We start from the raw sequence: 17,236 nt of genomic DNA, 5'->3' as shown, positions 1-17,236 counted from the left end.
TGCCTAGGTTGGTGGTTGAGGCCCCATGGCTGGAGATATTGAAGGTGAGGCTGGACAAGGCTGTGAGCAACCTGCTCTAGTGGAGGATGTCCCTGCTGAGTGCAGGGGGTTGGGCTGGATGAGCTTTGGAGGTGCCTTCCAGCCAAGACCATCCTGTGATTCTGTGAGGCTGTAGAGGGGCTACACCAGAAGTCTTCCTAGGTGTCTGCAAGTGAGGGTGCTGGAGAGATGGGTACCTGAAGAGGGTCTTTGTCTGCTGAAGCAGTCTGCAAGCACCTGGAAAACCACTGGTCAAACAGAGCAGCAGCTCAGTGCTGGGAGCAGCTCCCAGTGAAACACAACCATCATCTGCTTGACCAGGAGCTAGCCCCAGAGCAGCGACCTCCTGCATCACTCAGGAGAGGATTTATCAGTCAGGAAAAGTTGTGTTATGTTTTTTATTGTCTTCACAGATAAATCAGACCAGCAAGACATCTGTAACCATACACACAAAATAGTTATCAAAACAATTAACATTATAAATGTCCTTTTAAAATAATTTATGTCACTGATTTCCTTTGGAAGGGCACTCTCTGACCACCTACACCACTCAACAAGCCGTGCTGAGCAGGCTCCAACCTAAGAGACACTTCGATTCAGCGATGAGACTTTGGGCTTCGCCCCCCTCCTACTTTGAAAGCCTTTGCTGGAACACGTTTCTGGCTGCAGGCTTTGCTTTTGTGCTTACAAAAAGAAAACGAAACAAAAGAGCAGCGAGTTTCTGGGTGGTGAACAGAAAAAGTCATTGTGGGGCAGGCATGTGGAGCTGAGCAGACAAGGCAACCGAAGGAGCGCTGGGCACAGCTGAGCTCACCGCACTAACACTGCAACTAAAACTCCAAACCATGGAATCTCTGGAGGGACTAACATTGACAAGGCAAGCAGGAGGATCCTGGCAGCTCCCACAGGAGGCCAGGAGGCACAGCTAGGACTGGACCTGGCCCCAGGCCGGCTGCGGCTGCGTGTACGCCTGCTTCTTCTTGTAGGAAGGCCACCTGCAGACGGGGCAGCAGTGCCTCCCCCCCGCCAGCCACAGCACGATGCAATTCTGGTGGAAGACGTGGCCGCAGGGCAAGCCCATCAGCAGGCAGCCGCTGCTGAAGTTTTCTAGACACACCACACATTCTGTACAGTGCAACATCTCCGAGGGCCAGGCCGACCAGTCTGGCTCTGTGCCCCCTGCAGCGCCGTGGGAGCCGCAGGAGCTCGCCCCATGCCCACACAGCTCACGCTGGCAGCGTGGACTGGCAGGCGAGCAGCTCGCAGCGCTGCACCCCTGGGGCCTGAGCAGCTCATCGTCCTCAGAGCCTTCTTTTTCACTGCTGAACACCTCTTTGTTTTCACTGTCAGAATCACTTTCACTGTCTTGAAAGGTTTCCAGCATCTCCTCATCTGAGTGGATACCAAGGCATTTAAACCTCCACATGGGCAAGTTTTTGATGTAATCGGTGGGTATCAGAGGGTGAAGCCAGAGGTCAGGGAATGCCAACCGCTCCAAGAACAGGTCTGGGTCTTCATCCCAATCCGAGTCAAAGGGGAAGTGCTGGAAAGAAGCGATAGGGTGGAACAAGTAGCTGGTGTACCAGTCCCACAGGCTCGACAGCCACTCCAGGTTGTTGGCGTTCACTTCGTCCGCGTTGCTGTTGCGTCGTCTTTTCTTCTCGAAGTAGTCGATGAGCAAACCGTGACCAAGGTAGGTGCTGAGGAAGAGGGCTGGGTGTGAAGAGTAGAACATCCAATCGGCCCTCACCCAAGAAGCCAAAGTAGTTGTGTTAGAGTACCTGAAGAGTTTTAAACTGTACTCATAAAAGCTGTCTAAGTAGGGTAGCTGCAAAAACCCTAAGACGGGCAGCCAGGAAATAATGAGCAGTGAATTGTACGTCCCTAAAGTGCTTATGAGAACCACAAACCGCTTTATAGTGGCGCCTTGCGTGATGAACAGGTCCATCCAAGCCATGAGGTTGACCAAAACTAAGCTTAAAACAAACAAATCGTTGACTTCTGGCTGCAAGGAGCGCAGGAAGGAGTCCATGGCACGCAGTGAGATGAACTCCCCTGTGTTATTGCCGTACCTGTACATCCCCTCAGGAGTCTGGAGGATGTAGGACGGTGTCTTGTAGACACCAATTTCTGCCATGTAACTTTTGTTGCCCCAGTTCTCCACATTCACAAAAATGAACTCCACTCTTCCAGTAAACTTGACGCTGAGTGCGGAGAAGAAGGCAGGCGGCTGGTCCAGGCTGGCAAACAGGTAGATTTTCACCCGGTACTGGTCGCTCCTGTTCCACTCCTCCTTTAAGTGCTCCGCATTGTAGATGGTTTTGATGCGAGAAGCAGCATGGGCTGTGATCCACTTGAAGATGTGCTCCACCTCCACTCTGCGCCCGCTGTACTCCTTCAGCATCACCTTGCCCTTGGAGGTACTGGTTTGTGGAACTGACATAATGAGGGTGGACTTGAGCCAACCTCTCCTCCTGCAGTATCTACAGAGAGAAGGGCAGGTTAGATCAGAGCTGCAAACCTCTGCAGCTGCAGCCCTTACATCGCCGTTAGAGGCCCAAAACCAAGACCCTGGCAACCTCAGCATCTTTACATGTGACAGCAGGAATGAGAGGCACCCACAAAGTGTATGCAGCACTGAAGTGCTTTTGGTACCCAGATCACTGCAACGCTGCAGAGAGAGATGGAGCCACGGCAGAGGAAGAGGAGCAGTGCCAATGCTCATGGATCATTACAGCCTGCAGGGCCAGGCAGTCACACTCTATGACTGCATTTGACACATACCCCACAGAAAGCTTTAGTGTCAGAAGCTACTTTATCTTGGCCCTCAAGGCAAGAAGAAAACCACTGCACTGCAGCTCAACACCCCCCAGCTTTCCCCAGCCTGCAGCTAACTCTCAGTGCCTCCCTCCCTTGTCCTGCTTTGGCCAAGCAGCAAAGTTAACACCACCGTGTTCACAGCTGCTTTAACGAAGCTGACAAGGGTCCACTTCCTACTGGGGCTATTAGGAAGGATGCAGAGAGGGGAGGTGTGGTGGGAGAGCACAGCACAAAGCTGGTGGAGGAGGAAGCAGACACATGCTGCCAGGTGATTTGAGCTACAGGAACACCACCCCTGACTGGCACACAGAGTGCTGAGGTTAACTCCACATCCATAACTTGAAGAGGCTCCTCAAGGCCTTGAGTCATGGCACAGACCCCAGTACCTATGAGACAAGCCTGATGACTTGAAAGATTCTTCCTCTCATGCATCTTTTGTAGCAGCCTCAATGTACCACCCAATTTACCCAGCCCTCCATTCAGGAAATGTCTGCCAGGTCCCAACAATCAAAGCACACACAGCCAGCAGCCATGCAAGCTGTCTCTGGGCACCCTGCACACTGAAAGAGCAGCAAGCAGCCTCACTCAGCAGCCCTCTCACCTACAGGCCCTCTGGATTTGGTCACTCAGCATCTACTGAGACAATTACAACTCATCACCTCAGGAATCCAAATGGAACATTTTTAGGAGTCATAAACTATTATCCTACCAATAAAAGTATTCTGACAAGTACAGTGTGCAGTGTTCTTCTGAATTTCAGTTGCAGCCTGATGAAAACTACTCACTCAACAAAGCATTCCTTGTATTAGGAAAAAAAATCATTAGAAACATAACATTTGACGATAACATTAAAACTGCTCAGGAGCTACAAAAAGAGCAATACTGCCAAGTGTTGAAGATGTTCCAACACCAGTGCCCTGATTAGACACTTTGGAGTCTAAGAATTGTCTCTTATGATTAAGTCTGAGATGTCCTTCCAAACGTGGCAGCTCAGCTGTGCAAGACACAGCCCTATCCATGCCTGCCACTGCATTCCAGACACAGCCTCGCGTGAAGCTCCCCAGTGTTCACGTCTCCTTTTGCAGCAGCACAGAGCTATTATCAGTGTCTCTGGCTCTGCTCTGCTTCCTTGTTTGACAGCTCAGGCAAACAGGAGTGCCTCCTGCAGAGCACACTGTGTTGTCCCAGGGTGTGTGCAAGCCTCTGCACAAACACACGGCCCTTTGTCAGGAACCGGGCTTGGCAGTAACTCTGAGAAGCAGGCTTCATGCTGCCCTGTGCTCCTCCTTGGCAGATGGCACTGTCACAACTCTACAGCTGCCACAGTCCTCTGACAAGGGCTACAGCTATCTGGCTTTGCCCCAAGCAAGCACCATTCTTGTCCCTGAATGCCTGGGCTGTAAGCTCTTCTGCTCTGTTCCCTGCCACTGCTTTACTGTGTCAGAATTCAGCTACACGGAGTGAGTGCTTTGGGAAGCTGCAGATCTGCCCTTAGGATGCTGCTAATGAAGGCAATGGAGAATTCTGAAGGGATTTTAGCAGAGATAAAAACGCGAATAAAGGCAGCTGCTGTCACAGCTACTTTTACAACACGACTGAGCCTTCAGATACTCCTGGGATTTAGCTAATCCTTGCAAGCACATACCTGGGGTCACTGGAGCAGTTAAAAGTGCCAGTACGTATGCCGAACCTTGAGACCTTCTTCACCATTTTCTCCCAGTGGACTTTACCCACCAGAGGGCTTCTGTCACTTGCTATGACCTATTGCCGAAAAGAAAGAATCATTCAGTGCCACAGCAAGACTGCTTCCTGAAATAAGGAGCAAGTTTCACAAGAACAGTTAGGCACTCTTGACATTGTTTCCCCCTTGTCTAGAACACAGTAGGTACAAAATCTGGATGACCTTAAAGGTCTCTTCCAACCAAAGCACTTCCGTGGTTCTCTATACAAGCAGGCATCACAGTGAATGTCTTTGGAGAGTAAAGTTCCAAGACAGAAATGTAGCTTCTGCAAAAAGACAAAAGCACATCAGCATTGCAAGGACCTGCTGAGATACCAGCATCAGTGACAGTTAACAAAAATCCCTGGCAGAGGGAACAAAACTACTGCTGACCAGGTGAGAGCAGGGCAGACGCAAAGGAGTGCAGCAAACTCCTCTTCTCCACAGCACCAGAGCATGACTTTGTTGGAAGCCTCCATGAAAAGTTACCAAAGAGGCTGGCTGAGCATGAGGAGAACGAGTGAGGTACCAGAGCAAGCTGCCAACAGCCCTTTCTCCCTGGTGCAAGCTGCTGATTGAACTCCCAGAGAATGCCCAGAGATCCTGGCTCCTGCCAGCCCTGGCAGTGCCTCTCAGTGGCTGTTCCCCACGCCCCAGATGCTGGCTCAGTGGGACAGATCCCAGGTCTCTTGTTCCAACCTAGTATATTACCGTGGTGCTGCAGCTTCACTGGACACAAGCTTCTGCCCACACAGCTGACCAGCACCATGCTCTGTTTGGAGCAGAGAAGTGACTCAGGAGGACACTGCTCATGCAGGATTCCATGAGTGCTCACAGCTTCTCCTTTGCAAACAGGCTCACAGATTGCACTGGGTCGGAAGGGCATCTTGTCCAACCTCCTGCAGGCACAGGGACACCTCCAGCTCGAACAGGATGCACAGGGATACATCCAGCCTAATCTTCAGTGTCTCCAGGGATGAGGCCTCAAGCACAGCCTTGGGCAGCCTGTGTCTGTGTGTCACCACCCTTACTGTGCACGACTTCCTGCTGATGTCCAACATAACTTTGCCCTAATCCAGTTCCAAACTACTGCCCTCATCCTATCCCCACAGGCCTTTCTGAACAGCCCTTCCCCAGCCTGCCAGGAGGTCCCCTGCAGATATTGGAGTGAGGTCTAAGGTCTCCCTGAAACTTTCTTTTCTCCAGGCTGAACAGCCCCAACTCTGCCAGCCTATCCCTATAGCAGAGGTTCTCCAGCCCTCTGATCATCTTTGTGGCCTCCTCTGCACCCTCTCCAGCAAGTCCAGGTCTCTCTATTGTTGGGGTCCCACAACTGGACACAGACCTGCAGGTGAGGTCTCAGCAGAGCAGAGGGGCAGAATCATCTCTCTTGGCCTGCTGGCCAGGCTGCTTCTGATGGAGTCCAGCATGTGCCAGGAAACATCTCACATGCTTCTGCAGGCTTACTAGGAACCACTTCAGATGTAATTTTTAACTATGTTTTGAAGCTTCCATTTGTTAGGTATTTGTTAATCCAACATTAATCTTCTCCCAGTCCTTTTCTGACTTGATACCCTCAAATGCTACTTTTCTCCTGGATGTTTGGTTGTCACCACAACTAACAGTGCTCTGTGTACGGCCCGAGACGCACACCCAGAGAGCTTGTCTGGACTTTGGGACTGAAAAATCAGTCACCTGCTTTGTGGTGAGTAGCATTCTCCCAGAAACTTAAAATCAAAGCATTCACTAAGCAGAATGTTCTACACAGGGAAATGAAGTGAACCTGCAGGTGACACTGCTGCCCCACTGAGCTCCAGGTGGTTAAATAAACCCAGAGCATCTTCAGTGCTCTGTCTCAGAAGCTGGCCAGGGACAGGTTAGCAGCTTTATTTTAAGGGGCTGTGTGGAGGTGGAAATGAAGCTCAAAGAGCTTAATGCACTTAAATCACATTAATCTCCATCCCAGAGCAATTAGCACAGAAAATGAGATGAACCTGTGAAGAGTTCTTCTAGAAACTCCTGTCAGACTAATTTACATTTGACAGGAGAATAACGAGTTAGTAACTAGGGGAATAATGAGTTAGTAACGATATTTAAGACCTACTGAATGAAATATCCCTCACTGGAGCTCAACACTATGCTGAACTGTAGGAAAAAATGTCAAGGTGCAGAGACAGTTGAATTCCCCACCCTTTTTCAGCATGCTACTCCTAAAGATTAAGTTAAGAGCTAAAAAATCCATCTTTTCTCAGGGGAAAATAAGGGAGTTCCAAGAGAAAGGGAAGGTGGTAGCCTTTGGGAAAACATCATGTGTTGTGCCACGTGGAAGGTTTTCATGAGAGCCAGAGATAAACTTTTCTAGTGAGGAAGAAAGAGGAAGGTTTCAAGCGAGTTAGAAACTGGCTAAAGCAAGAGAACATCAACACCCCAGAAAGGGGCTAAGGACTTGCCCACAGAGCTACCCCAGGGCACAGTGCAGGCTGTTTTCCTGCTAATGCTCTTCCTGCAGATGCCCGAAGTCCCCCAGGGCCACTTGTAGATGACACAGAACTGGGAATTGTGTCTGTGTAGATGAGGATTACTAAGGGCACAGCCAACAAGCTGCATGGGTCTTGTAATGCAGAGTCAGGAACGAAATCGCATTTGATAGCCACCAGGACCCTCGGGGAGGTCATCACCCAGAGACAGCAATGGGAGGCAAAGCCTGAGTCTATTAGCTGGTCCAGAAGGAACCAGGAGTCGTCAATACTAACTGGCTGTCAAACGAGCAAAGCTCCTGAGCTGTGACACCCAACAAAGTAACTGCCTGATTTGCCTCCCGTCCTGAGAGCAGTAGGTGGACAGCAGGAGTCAGCGACACTGAAGAGCAGCGTCTTCTTAGGCACAACAGAACAAATCAGCCGTGGATAGAGCCGCTAGAGAAAGGCTTCCAAGAACAGTCAACAGGAGCACTACACTCAGAGAAGGATCGAGAGGCAGCAAACAAGAGGGATGTGACCAATACCACATACTGCAGGGCTCAGCAGTGTGCTGCACTGCCTCAGCTAGAAAGTCTCTTTCAGTCATATGCTGGAGACCACTTCAAAGACAGATCAACAGAGCTCCCAGAAGGGGGCTTTGAGGAGAGCAGCTGCCACAGCTGGGAAGCAAAACTGCATTTACAGGAACACAGACCCCTCAGGATGTTCTTACTGTTAGCTATGTTCACAACCTGTACGATATCATGTGTCAGAGTGACAAACGAGATCATGGAGATAACTCGATCCTTTAATTGTCTTCCTGGGTTAACAGAATCCAACAGGAACAAAGTAACCCTACAACCATGGCCCAGAATCTGCTCCCTGCCCTACGCCTCCCCCAGCCCAGCAGCCTGGCTCTGCCTGCAGACTCTGAACTGCCATGCCTAGGCATGGATTACTGACTTCTGCTGGAGAGGGGAGGCCCTCGCTGAGCATCCATCCACAAACCTCCTCTCAGGTGCCAGACACAAGCAGGCTCCTTCACACTCTGTCTGTGGGTTTGGGCCCCAAAAGGCCAGGAGGTTCTCAACCACCAACTGCGCAACAGTGCAGGTAAGTTGTGCCGAGACGTGAAAAGTGAAAATGGAGAGACAAGGTTTGAATCTCCTTTATTTCTACATGCTCTCATTCAGCCTTCTCGTTTGGTTTCCATAAACACCTGTGCCCAGTTCTGAAGCCCTTACTATTGATCCTTGAGGTCCCTTCCAGCCCTGTCAGTTCTTTGATAAAAAGGTCGTGTCCAGATGTCACAGAAAACAAAATGATCACAGAATTCATCTGGGGACTCACACCACTGAACCCTGGCAATCAACAGGCATTTGGGTTGAGGTGGCTTTGCAATGGAAGAGCTCTCCTGCCTTTGAACTGAACAGAACTCGCCCAAGAGAGGCCAATCCAGACTGTAATTACTAGAATAAATTTGATTTATGTTGCAGTAGTCATACTTATGACATCAAAGAGGCAACCAGACCTTAAGAGCAAAGGCCCTGAAGACAGAGATATAAACACTTGGCAAAACAGGGCAGGACAGACACATTGCCAGCCTTGCCTAGTGCCTGGGGCAGAGGCACCACTACTTCAATGACCACTTCAGAACAGTCGTCAATGTAGTTGCTCCTTAACTTCCAGGTATCATTGAAGACTGCTAAAAAAGCATTTTATGAAACATGCATGAGTAAAAGACGAGTAAAAAATGTAACAGGAGTTGAAGAGGACTCCAGCAGGACCTTCCAATAGCTACTTGAGAGTCCAAGGGAGGGCTACAAGGATGCTGCAGGGACTGGAGCACTGCCTGATGAGGAGGGGCTGAGAGCCCTGGGGGTGCTTAGTCTGAAGAGAAGGCAGCTGAGAGGGATTTGATCAGTGTCTATAAATGGCTGAGGGCTGGGGGGCAGGGAAGGAGGAACAGGGACAGCCTCTGCTCACTTGTGCCCAGGGATAGGATGAGGGCAAGGGATGGAAACTGCAGCACAGGAAGTTCCACCTCAACATGAGGAAGAACTTCTTGACTGTGAGGGTCCCAGAGCCCTGGCACAGGCTGTCCAGAGAGGCTGTGGAGTCTCCTCCTTGGAAGACCCTCCAGCCCTGTCTGGGTGTGTTCCTGTGTAACCTGCTCTGGCAGGGGGACACTCAAGGATCTCCAGAGGTCCCTTTCAACATCCTGTGATCCTGTGACCTGAGGGGAACTTACAGGAAGGCTGCAGGGGAACAAAAGTGTCCACCAACAGGACAAGGGGAAATGGGTTTAAATTGAAGGAGAATAGGTTTAGATTGGATCAGAGGAAGATATTCTTCACTAGGAGGGTGGCAAGACTCTGTAATAGACTGTCCAGAGAAGCTGTGGATGACCCCTCTTCTGGAGATGCTCAAGGCCAGGCTGGATGGGGCCTTGAGTAACCTGGGCTAGTTGAGAGGTGCCCTTGCCCATGGCAGGGGGTTGGAGTAGATGATCTCTAATGTCTCTTCCAGCCTAAGCATTCCACAACTCCAGGACGCTATGATTCTATGGAAGGCTGCTGGTGTCGAAGGGATGCTGTAACGATGTAATATGCACAGCCAGATTCTGCTTCTGGCAGCCCTGCAGTACTTGGGCATGGCATGAGAATAGCCTCACCTGAGCATTCTCCTATTGAAGGCATCAGGAGGAACAAAGGCTGTGAAACGGAGGACAGCAGTTCCTGCTGCACACAGCTGTGCAAGTAGCTCTCTCGGGAGCAGAGGGCCCTTGGCCAGACTCAGCAAGCCACAGGGAACATGAACACTGGGGCTGGACAAACCTGCACCATTCTGCCAGCAGCAAACCTGATTTCTGACTTCAGTAAGGCATGCAAGAGCTGCCAGTCTGGTTTGGTAGCTTCCAGTCTGAGATACTCAGAGCCCTGGAGGTTCATCAGCTCCTCCCCAGTGCCTGCAGAGAGCAGGGGCAGCCTGGTGTTGCTGCAGAGTCCATGCACCTGCTGGAAGGCTTTTAGGGAGCCATAAAGACAGAATGGTTCAAACCCTCTAATACCTATGTTCTTATGCACTTTGCAGTGACTCCTTCATAACCAAGGGTTACAATTCCAACTATCCTCCAAGTTAAAAGATCTGAAAAACTCTCATTTATAATTAATCATAAATGTTCTGATGAGTTACTTATTAGAAGCATGGCAAAAAGCCCTCGTTCCAGATAATGTCAGCATGCTCTACATGCCTGTCTGTACTTCCATCAATCAAGACATCTCACTCTCTGCTTTCTGTTTGGCACTGTGCTGATAAAACTGAATTTCCACATCGCTGCTCTTTGCCAAGAGCTCACAACTGCTTCAGAATCCACCCACATGGAGCAAAGATGTCTGGACAGTTTTTCACCTCTTCTCCAAGACAGACCATGAGAAATTAGATGAAAGCAGTCAAAGACAGAGATCCATCACTGTATGCAAGACTTAACCACCTTGAGATCAAACGGAGTTTAAAATCCTTTGTCGTTTCTCAAGGGAGGTGGAGTGACTTATGCACCACCCTGAACAGCTCAGTTAAGCTGACTTAAATGAGCTTCTGTAATGAATTAAGGTGGATATGCAGTAAACAGGCTGTTACACTCTAATTGACCCTTGGCAGGCTGTGAAGACTCTCCAGAAGGGAATCAATCACAAACAATCCTGAAAGGCTACTGGAAAGGACAGAAATACTGCACACTGCATTGGGAAAGAACTGAGTGTTTCTGCTTCACTTCCTTAGAGCAAGAGCACCTCATCACCTGGCAAACCTGGAAGCCCAAACATGACAACTACTCATCCTACACACAAGCAAAAGAAGGAACAAACCAACCACCAGATCTCATAGGCACTTCCCTTACTCTGCAACTCCACCACCTGAAGAAGCAGCTGAGACACAGGGTAGGCAGAAACATTTTGGGCTGTCTGGCAGAGGTGTAGAGGCTACAAATGTCTGTCCTCCCATTTCAATGCCAGGCAGAAAGTTCCCTTTATTTTCCCTAGCACTGTGTTGCAGCAGAGACTTTAAAAATCAAAATCCATGGTAATTGAGGTGTGAAGTTCCAAGAGGATTTTTACCTGTACATCATTTGCTGTATGCTTTTTACAAGTCAGAATGACTACGGTCTTTGTGGATGTGACAGGCTCCGAGAGATTAACCAGAGAGCAGAAGCCACAGCAGAGCCTGGAACAGCAACCCCCTTATGTCTTACTCCTCCACCAACAATAGAAGCAGCTCTAGAAACTACCACTCGTCCTCCATGCCAGCCAACAAAGTGCACAACAGCAGCTGGCAGGAAAGAAGAAAGGCATCAAAGGAAGGTGATGAGATCAAGAGCTAATAGGAGAAAGGACACATTGCCATCTGTGGCTCTGTGGACAGTCACACTGGTAAACAAATGAGCACTGGAACTGGATGCTTTGCACGTGGATTTCCAGAGCCACAGAACACAGTTTTCTTGGCTTTTTTCAAGCCATTTACCTTGGTGGCTCCCAATGATTAATTCACATTTAAACACACCAAGAACCAATGGTTCCCCCCGTGCCTTTGATTCCCAGCAGGCAGTGATGGCTATCAGCCTGGGCCACCCCAGAAATTGCATTTACATGCACAGGGAAGTAAAAATCATCTTCAGACTCCCAGTGCTCCCATACATCATGAAGTGCTTGAAACCAACTCAACCAACAGCCACTGTGCCAGCTGAGCCACAACTGCTCCCCTCTCCTGCTTTTCAGCAGCCACTACAGAATGGAAATTCAGGCTCAGGATCCTGAAAAGGTCTTGGAGATCCTTTCTGCTTCCGAGCCTGCAGCAACAACAGAGCAGCAGAAAGCTCTGACCTTGTCTGCATCATCAAACTAAGGCATCTTTACCCTCCTACCGTCCCCTGCCTAAGCACCGAGCTGATTAATCAGCTGTGCAGTTTCCATAGGATGCCCAGTGCTGAAAGAGAATGAGCAAGGGAGAGGAATCAAAAGCTCGAGCAGGTAAGCAATGATAAACGGCAGCTCTGAAGGGCTAGGGTCTAAGACCAGAGCACAGGAAATCCTGGGAGAGGATGTGAAGGCTCCACACACAGGAGTTACCCAGAGAGGAGTCACGGTGGGGAAGGAAGCCAAAGAAAACTCCAAGTGATGAGAAGTCAAAGGGCAGAACTGGTAAAAAGAAACTGGCCACGCCTAGTGGCTCTGTCATGCAGGACCAGACAAACAGTTACAGTGGCCAAGTGAAGAGCTGTGCAAACATTCCCAGAACGATGGCAACCTTCATTGCACTAGAGACACCAACCCCAGCCTGTCTGATCTGCTGCTGTGAAGCCAGATGAAATAATTTGCCGTGAAATTCTGCAGGCACCAGAGAGCAGAGATCTGCATCAGTCTGGAGCTGCATGGGGAGGGAGGGAGGAAGGGTTCTCGCAGCACGGCCAGGCTCGTGTTTGTCAGCTGGCTTAGAGACGTGTAAACTTCCTTTCAAGACTCTCTCTGCTTGAAGAATGCCCTTCTGTATGATCTAAACTTGAAACTCTGATCCAATAAACTCCAACACACCTTTGCCCAAACACAAATGCCACTTCTACTGCAAAGGTAATCTGCCCTCTCATTGCCTGTTTCGGGGTGAGATCTGATGTGGTGACAGCAGAGGGCTAGGAACAGGAAGTCATTAAATGCTGATAATCTATTTAAATAGAAAACACAGAGTGAGGAGACCAGACAAAGCAGGGAGGAGAGCTGTCAACCCAACACTTAATTGTCTGGTGGAGAATTCTGATTGCCGACGTGGCTGTCGGCAGGGAGCTCACACCTAAGACAGCTCTTATCAATAGAGAGTTCGTGTAGAAGAGCACATTTCCACTTTGCTCCAAGTTCCTTATGTTCTCAAGAGTGATGAACAGCTCCAGAATCCTACCTGCCAAAGCCTTCCTTTCAGTCTCCTCTTGTTCTCAAGCAGCCCTGGTGAAGCAGGCTCCAAAAGCCCACAGGTGAGCCCACAAGGTTTGGAGGAAGGTTCAACTACGCTGCTGCACCAGAAGCAGCCTGCTAATCTGGGAAGCAGCACACTGGGATCTGGCCTGTGTCAAGGGGCAACAGACTTTTAAAAGAGCTTTACCCTTAGACAAACATCAACTTAAACTGCTTGGGCCTGAGCATGCAATGCAACCAAAACGAGGAGCAACACCAGAAGCAGCTCTCCTGTGCCAGCTGGGAGCAATTCACACTTAATACACCTACTTTAGACAAACTGAATGCCAGGGACAAGTACCTGCAATACTCTGTGTACTTAAGTGTGTGCTGCTGTGCTTGTTTTCTGGTTCTGAAGTACCTGGCTTTCAAAAAGCAATCCACAGCACAACAGGATTTTTCCTGCTGTCTGTCACTTCCAGCCTTTCCTGGTATTTTGAACAGATGGAGTTGATCTTTGTCACCACCTCTTATACCTCTTTGCTATTAGTTAACTATCCTCATAAACTCCTACTTGAGATACATTTTGGATGTCATAAATATATAAAAATAAACGGTCAAGTTTCCATACCTGTACCAGCCAGATTCCATCTTTCGTGTCTTCTACAAGCTCATAGAAGTGCATTTCACCACTGAAGTTGGTACTGGAAACTGATTCAGAAGCCTCTTCCTCCTTGAGCGCAGAATAAAGCTCTCCTTCCATGAGGTCTCCTGAAAAAGAGACAATTGGAGAAGCTCCATGAAAATGGTACTTAGGAAAGATCACTTCCTAAATTCTAGTAACAGTTTAACTAAACGGATTTGGTGTGGCTGCTCAGAGAACCTTTTCAGTGCAAAGGTAACAACTTTAAGGTTTGGCTATAATTGTAGCGAGAGTGACAGGACTGCCAGCAATTTGACTTCAGCTTCAGAGCGCAGCAGAGGCTGCGGAGCACGGAGGCGTGTACCCCACGTGCAAGCGAGCACACCGAAGAGTGCCTGAGCATCCAAGCCTCGTCTCTGGAAGTCAGGCTGTTCGGTGGCTGGCAGCAGCTCTAATTCATGGATCTTGGATTTTCTCTCACAAGGCTGGGTTTGGGCTTTTTTTGCAGCAACTTGCTTCTTCAAACTGATGATTCAATCAGACTTCAAAATTTCCATCGATGCTTTTGTACCAAATCCATGTCTTGACTGTCTCACTGCAAGTAAGAATCTCTGGTAGAGTAACCTAGCTGCTGACTTCTGTTTGAGCAGTTGGGAAAAGCTCCCACGGACTGCAGTGCAAGCAACATAAAGAGCTCACAGGAAAATCGTCTGCTCGTGTTTCCCTTCTAATCTCACTTCCTTCCCATCGCAAACGCTGCTAGTAACAACCAGCGTGCTAGTAACTAACCCACTGAGCTTGAAGAAACAAAGTCTTGCCCATAAAGGCTGTTTCTTCCAAAAGAAAAAATAAAATGTGTCACAGCTGAAATCTGGGGGGGGAGGTGTGCAAAAGTATTAATAGAGTTTTGAAAATCAAACTCAAACCAAACAGACAAATGCTGCAAAGACTGTTGGTACGGGCCGTGTTTCCATGACATCTGAAGGAGTCGGTTAGCACAGTTTGTTTGGAGTTAAACACTTCCCTGCAGCATTTGCAACCCAAATACCATGACATCATGGGACTACCTTGACAGCCAAGGACTGAAAGCCACTGGAAACAAGAGTGAAATCACTGAATGCCTTAATGCATCTTACTGTCGGGGCAGCAAAGCAGTAAACAACATTAATAAACAATGGATAATAAAAGCAAACCAGATTTAAATGCCCGCCTTTAATATCAATTATTTAAAGCAGCATTTGCAAGGTTACGGTAGTCACTGTACCTACCCTGCCCCTGTGCTGAGTCCTCTCTGCCCGGCACGGCAGCCCTCGATCCTCAGTTGAAAGCAGCCGCTCGCACTTCCCTGCCTGGCTGGCACTGATTACATCAGCCCCATCTCGCAGGCCCGGGGGCCGGCTCCTTCCAGCCCTTCCTGCTCACCAGCCTCGCTCTCCAGCCCCTTCTGCCGCTCCTCACATCCCCACTGCTCTTTCACGCTTCGCGCTCCACCAACCCCCCACCTCCAAAGTCCACCTCTTTCCCTGGTCTCTCCCTGCTTCCAAAACGCCTCTCTGCGTTTTTTTTCTAAGCCATTTTTGCAGGCAGGATCTGCTTCTGCTCCTCTTCTACACGCCCACCCATGGGTGGCTAGGCGCCGGTCCCCGCTGCCCCTGAGCTGCACGACCGCCGCTGTCCCGCTGGCCGCACCGGTGACAGACCAGCCCGCCCGAAGAGGGGCACGGGGGAAGCGCCGGCCTCAGCCCTCAGCAGGCACTCACCGCCCGGATCCGGGCTCTTCCCTCCTCCTTTCTCATGGCAGACGCCAGCTCCCTTCCGTGCGACCGCCCCTCCCCACCTGGAGCCCCGGGCCCGCGGCACCCCGGCGCCGCGACTCGGGCAGGGCCATCTCCCGGTGTCCCGTTCCCCGCGGGCCTTCCCCGCGCAGCCCGACCGGGCTACACGGCCGCCAGGTTTGTCACGTCACCGCCCCGAGCCTCCCCCGCCGGCCTCCATTAACTGCTCCGGCCCTCGGCCGCTGCTGGAGACCTGCCCGCTCCCCACGCCGGCCCGCGGGAGAGGCGGCAACGCCGGGCGCCAGCCCAAGGGCGACGGGAGCCCGGGGTGGGGGGGTGCGGGTGTCACCGCCGACCGATGGCCTTCCGCAGGCGGAGGGGCCGGGAATCAACCTCCCCCCTGCCCACGAGTGGGTAACGGCCGAGCTGTACCTGACTTCTCCACCAGCTCCCGCACATCCTTCTTCTCGGGCAGCCCCGAGTGCCCCAGGCCGCGGCACTCCAGGATGGTCCGCAGCTTCCTGAAGCTCAGCGCCACCGGGTCCACCAGCTGCGTGGCGAGGAAGCCGCTCTCGTACCACGCCACGGCCTCAAACACCCTGGCCAGCACGAAGAGCGCCAGGAAGTAGAGCAGCAGGCAGCACAGCTTCACCCACATCTTCCCGCCGGGGCGGCCCGCCGCGGGCCGGGGAGAGCCGCGCTGGAGGCCGGGCTGCCGCGGGAGGGGAGGGCAGGGCAGGCGCCGGGGCCCTGTCAGCGCCGCGGGGCCGCCACCCCCCCGCCTCCCTCCCGCCGCTGTCCCCGCCCCGGCGGAACGCCGGCCGCCGGCGGAGACATAACAAGTGACGTGCGCGGGGATGGGGGCTGCCCTGCTAGCCCGCACCGCCCCCCGCATCGCTGTCATTCGGCAGCGCTACCGGATTGCCGTGCCCCGGCGCCGACCGGGACCCAGCGGCTACGCTGGCTGCGGTAACGTGAAACAGAGTCCGTGCGGCATCGGCTGCGAGGGGATCCGAGCGCGCCCGGCGTTTTTAACGGGAGGAGAAATACATCTTTGCAGAGCGGCAGCGGAGCGGACCTGTCTGGGCAGCACTGGGACAGCAGACACGGTGGGCTTGGAGCCGGGCGTGGGGGCGTCGGGAGGACCCCTGCGCTCTTCAAGCCAATAATAAAGCGAAATCACGGAGCTACGGAATAATCATAGAGTCTGTTCCCTGGGAAAAGACCTTCAAGCTCATCAAGTCCAACTATAGAAATCCACCCACACGGATCGAAACTGGGATCCAGCAGCTTTGTGTTGACCTGGAGCACAACTTCTGGCAAAGTTTTAAATTGGGTCTGTTGTCACATCAGAGGCAGCTGGAGTGCAGTGTGGATCTCCACAAATAACCATTCCTGGCTTGTTCGAGTGCCGGGATGCAAAGAAAAAAATGAAGCCTGCGGCAAAAGCTGTGCTGAAACCAAGCTTTGTCTTTGAGACAAAGGCTCTTCTCCTAAGCGAACTCAACGCTCCTTTTGTAGGTTATTTTTAGAGTCCATAATTTGCATGAAAATTGCCAGCTCATGCAGATGGGCACAAAAATAGCGCGGCTTGGTTTGCAAAACACTGGCACCCTCCAGGGTGTGCGGGCTGAGGCCTTTCAAACAGACAGGTCGGTACTGACCAGCAGGCGTGCAGTGGGCACGTTCCTCTGGCCTTTAAACCCACTTACAGGGCCCTTGGCCTCCTCATGTGATTAAAAAAGTTTTAAAGTCCTGGTCTGGCCTGCTTTTGCTTCTGTGCAGCCTCATCAAAGACAAACATGACACTTCCCTTCGGCAAAGGCATTGCTTTCTCCCGGGGA

General features: G+C 51.2%; 1 protein-coding gene across 1 annotated transcript; it reads right to left on the bottom strand.

Moving 5' to 3' along the window:
• Window positions 1-423: 423 nt before the first annotated feature.
• Window positions 424-16,799, bottom strand: RNF103 (ring finger protein 103). Its single transcript, XM_064151696.1, has 4 exons — window positions 15,825-16,799; window positions 13,606-13,745; window positions 4,505-4,620; window positions 424-2,522 (listed from the first exon to the last, which is right to left on the bottom strand). Exons 1-4 carry the CDS (start codon window positions 16,294-16,296, stop codon window positions 965-967), a joined length of 2,286 nt encoding a protein of 761 aa, XP_064007766.1. The 5' UTR covers window positions 16,297-16,799; the 3' UTR covers window positions 424-964.
• Window positions 16,800-17,236: the final 437 nt, after the last annotated feature.

The sequence above is a fragment of the Pogoniulus pusillus genome, chromosome 11, assembly GCF_015220805.1.
Source record: "Pogoniulus pusillus isolate bPogPus1 chromosome 11, bPogPus1.pri, whole genome shotgun sequence".
In the NCBI taxonomy this organism is placed as follows: domain Eukaryota; kingdom Metazoa; phylum Chordata; class Aves; order Piciformes; family Lybiidae; genus Pogoniulus; species Pogoniulus pusillus.
The sequence above is the reverse complement of the archived record's forward strand: the minus strand, read 5'-3'. Positions and strand labels throughout refer to the sequence as shown.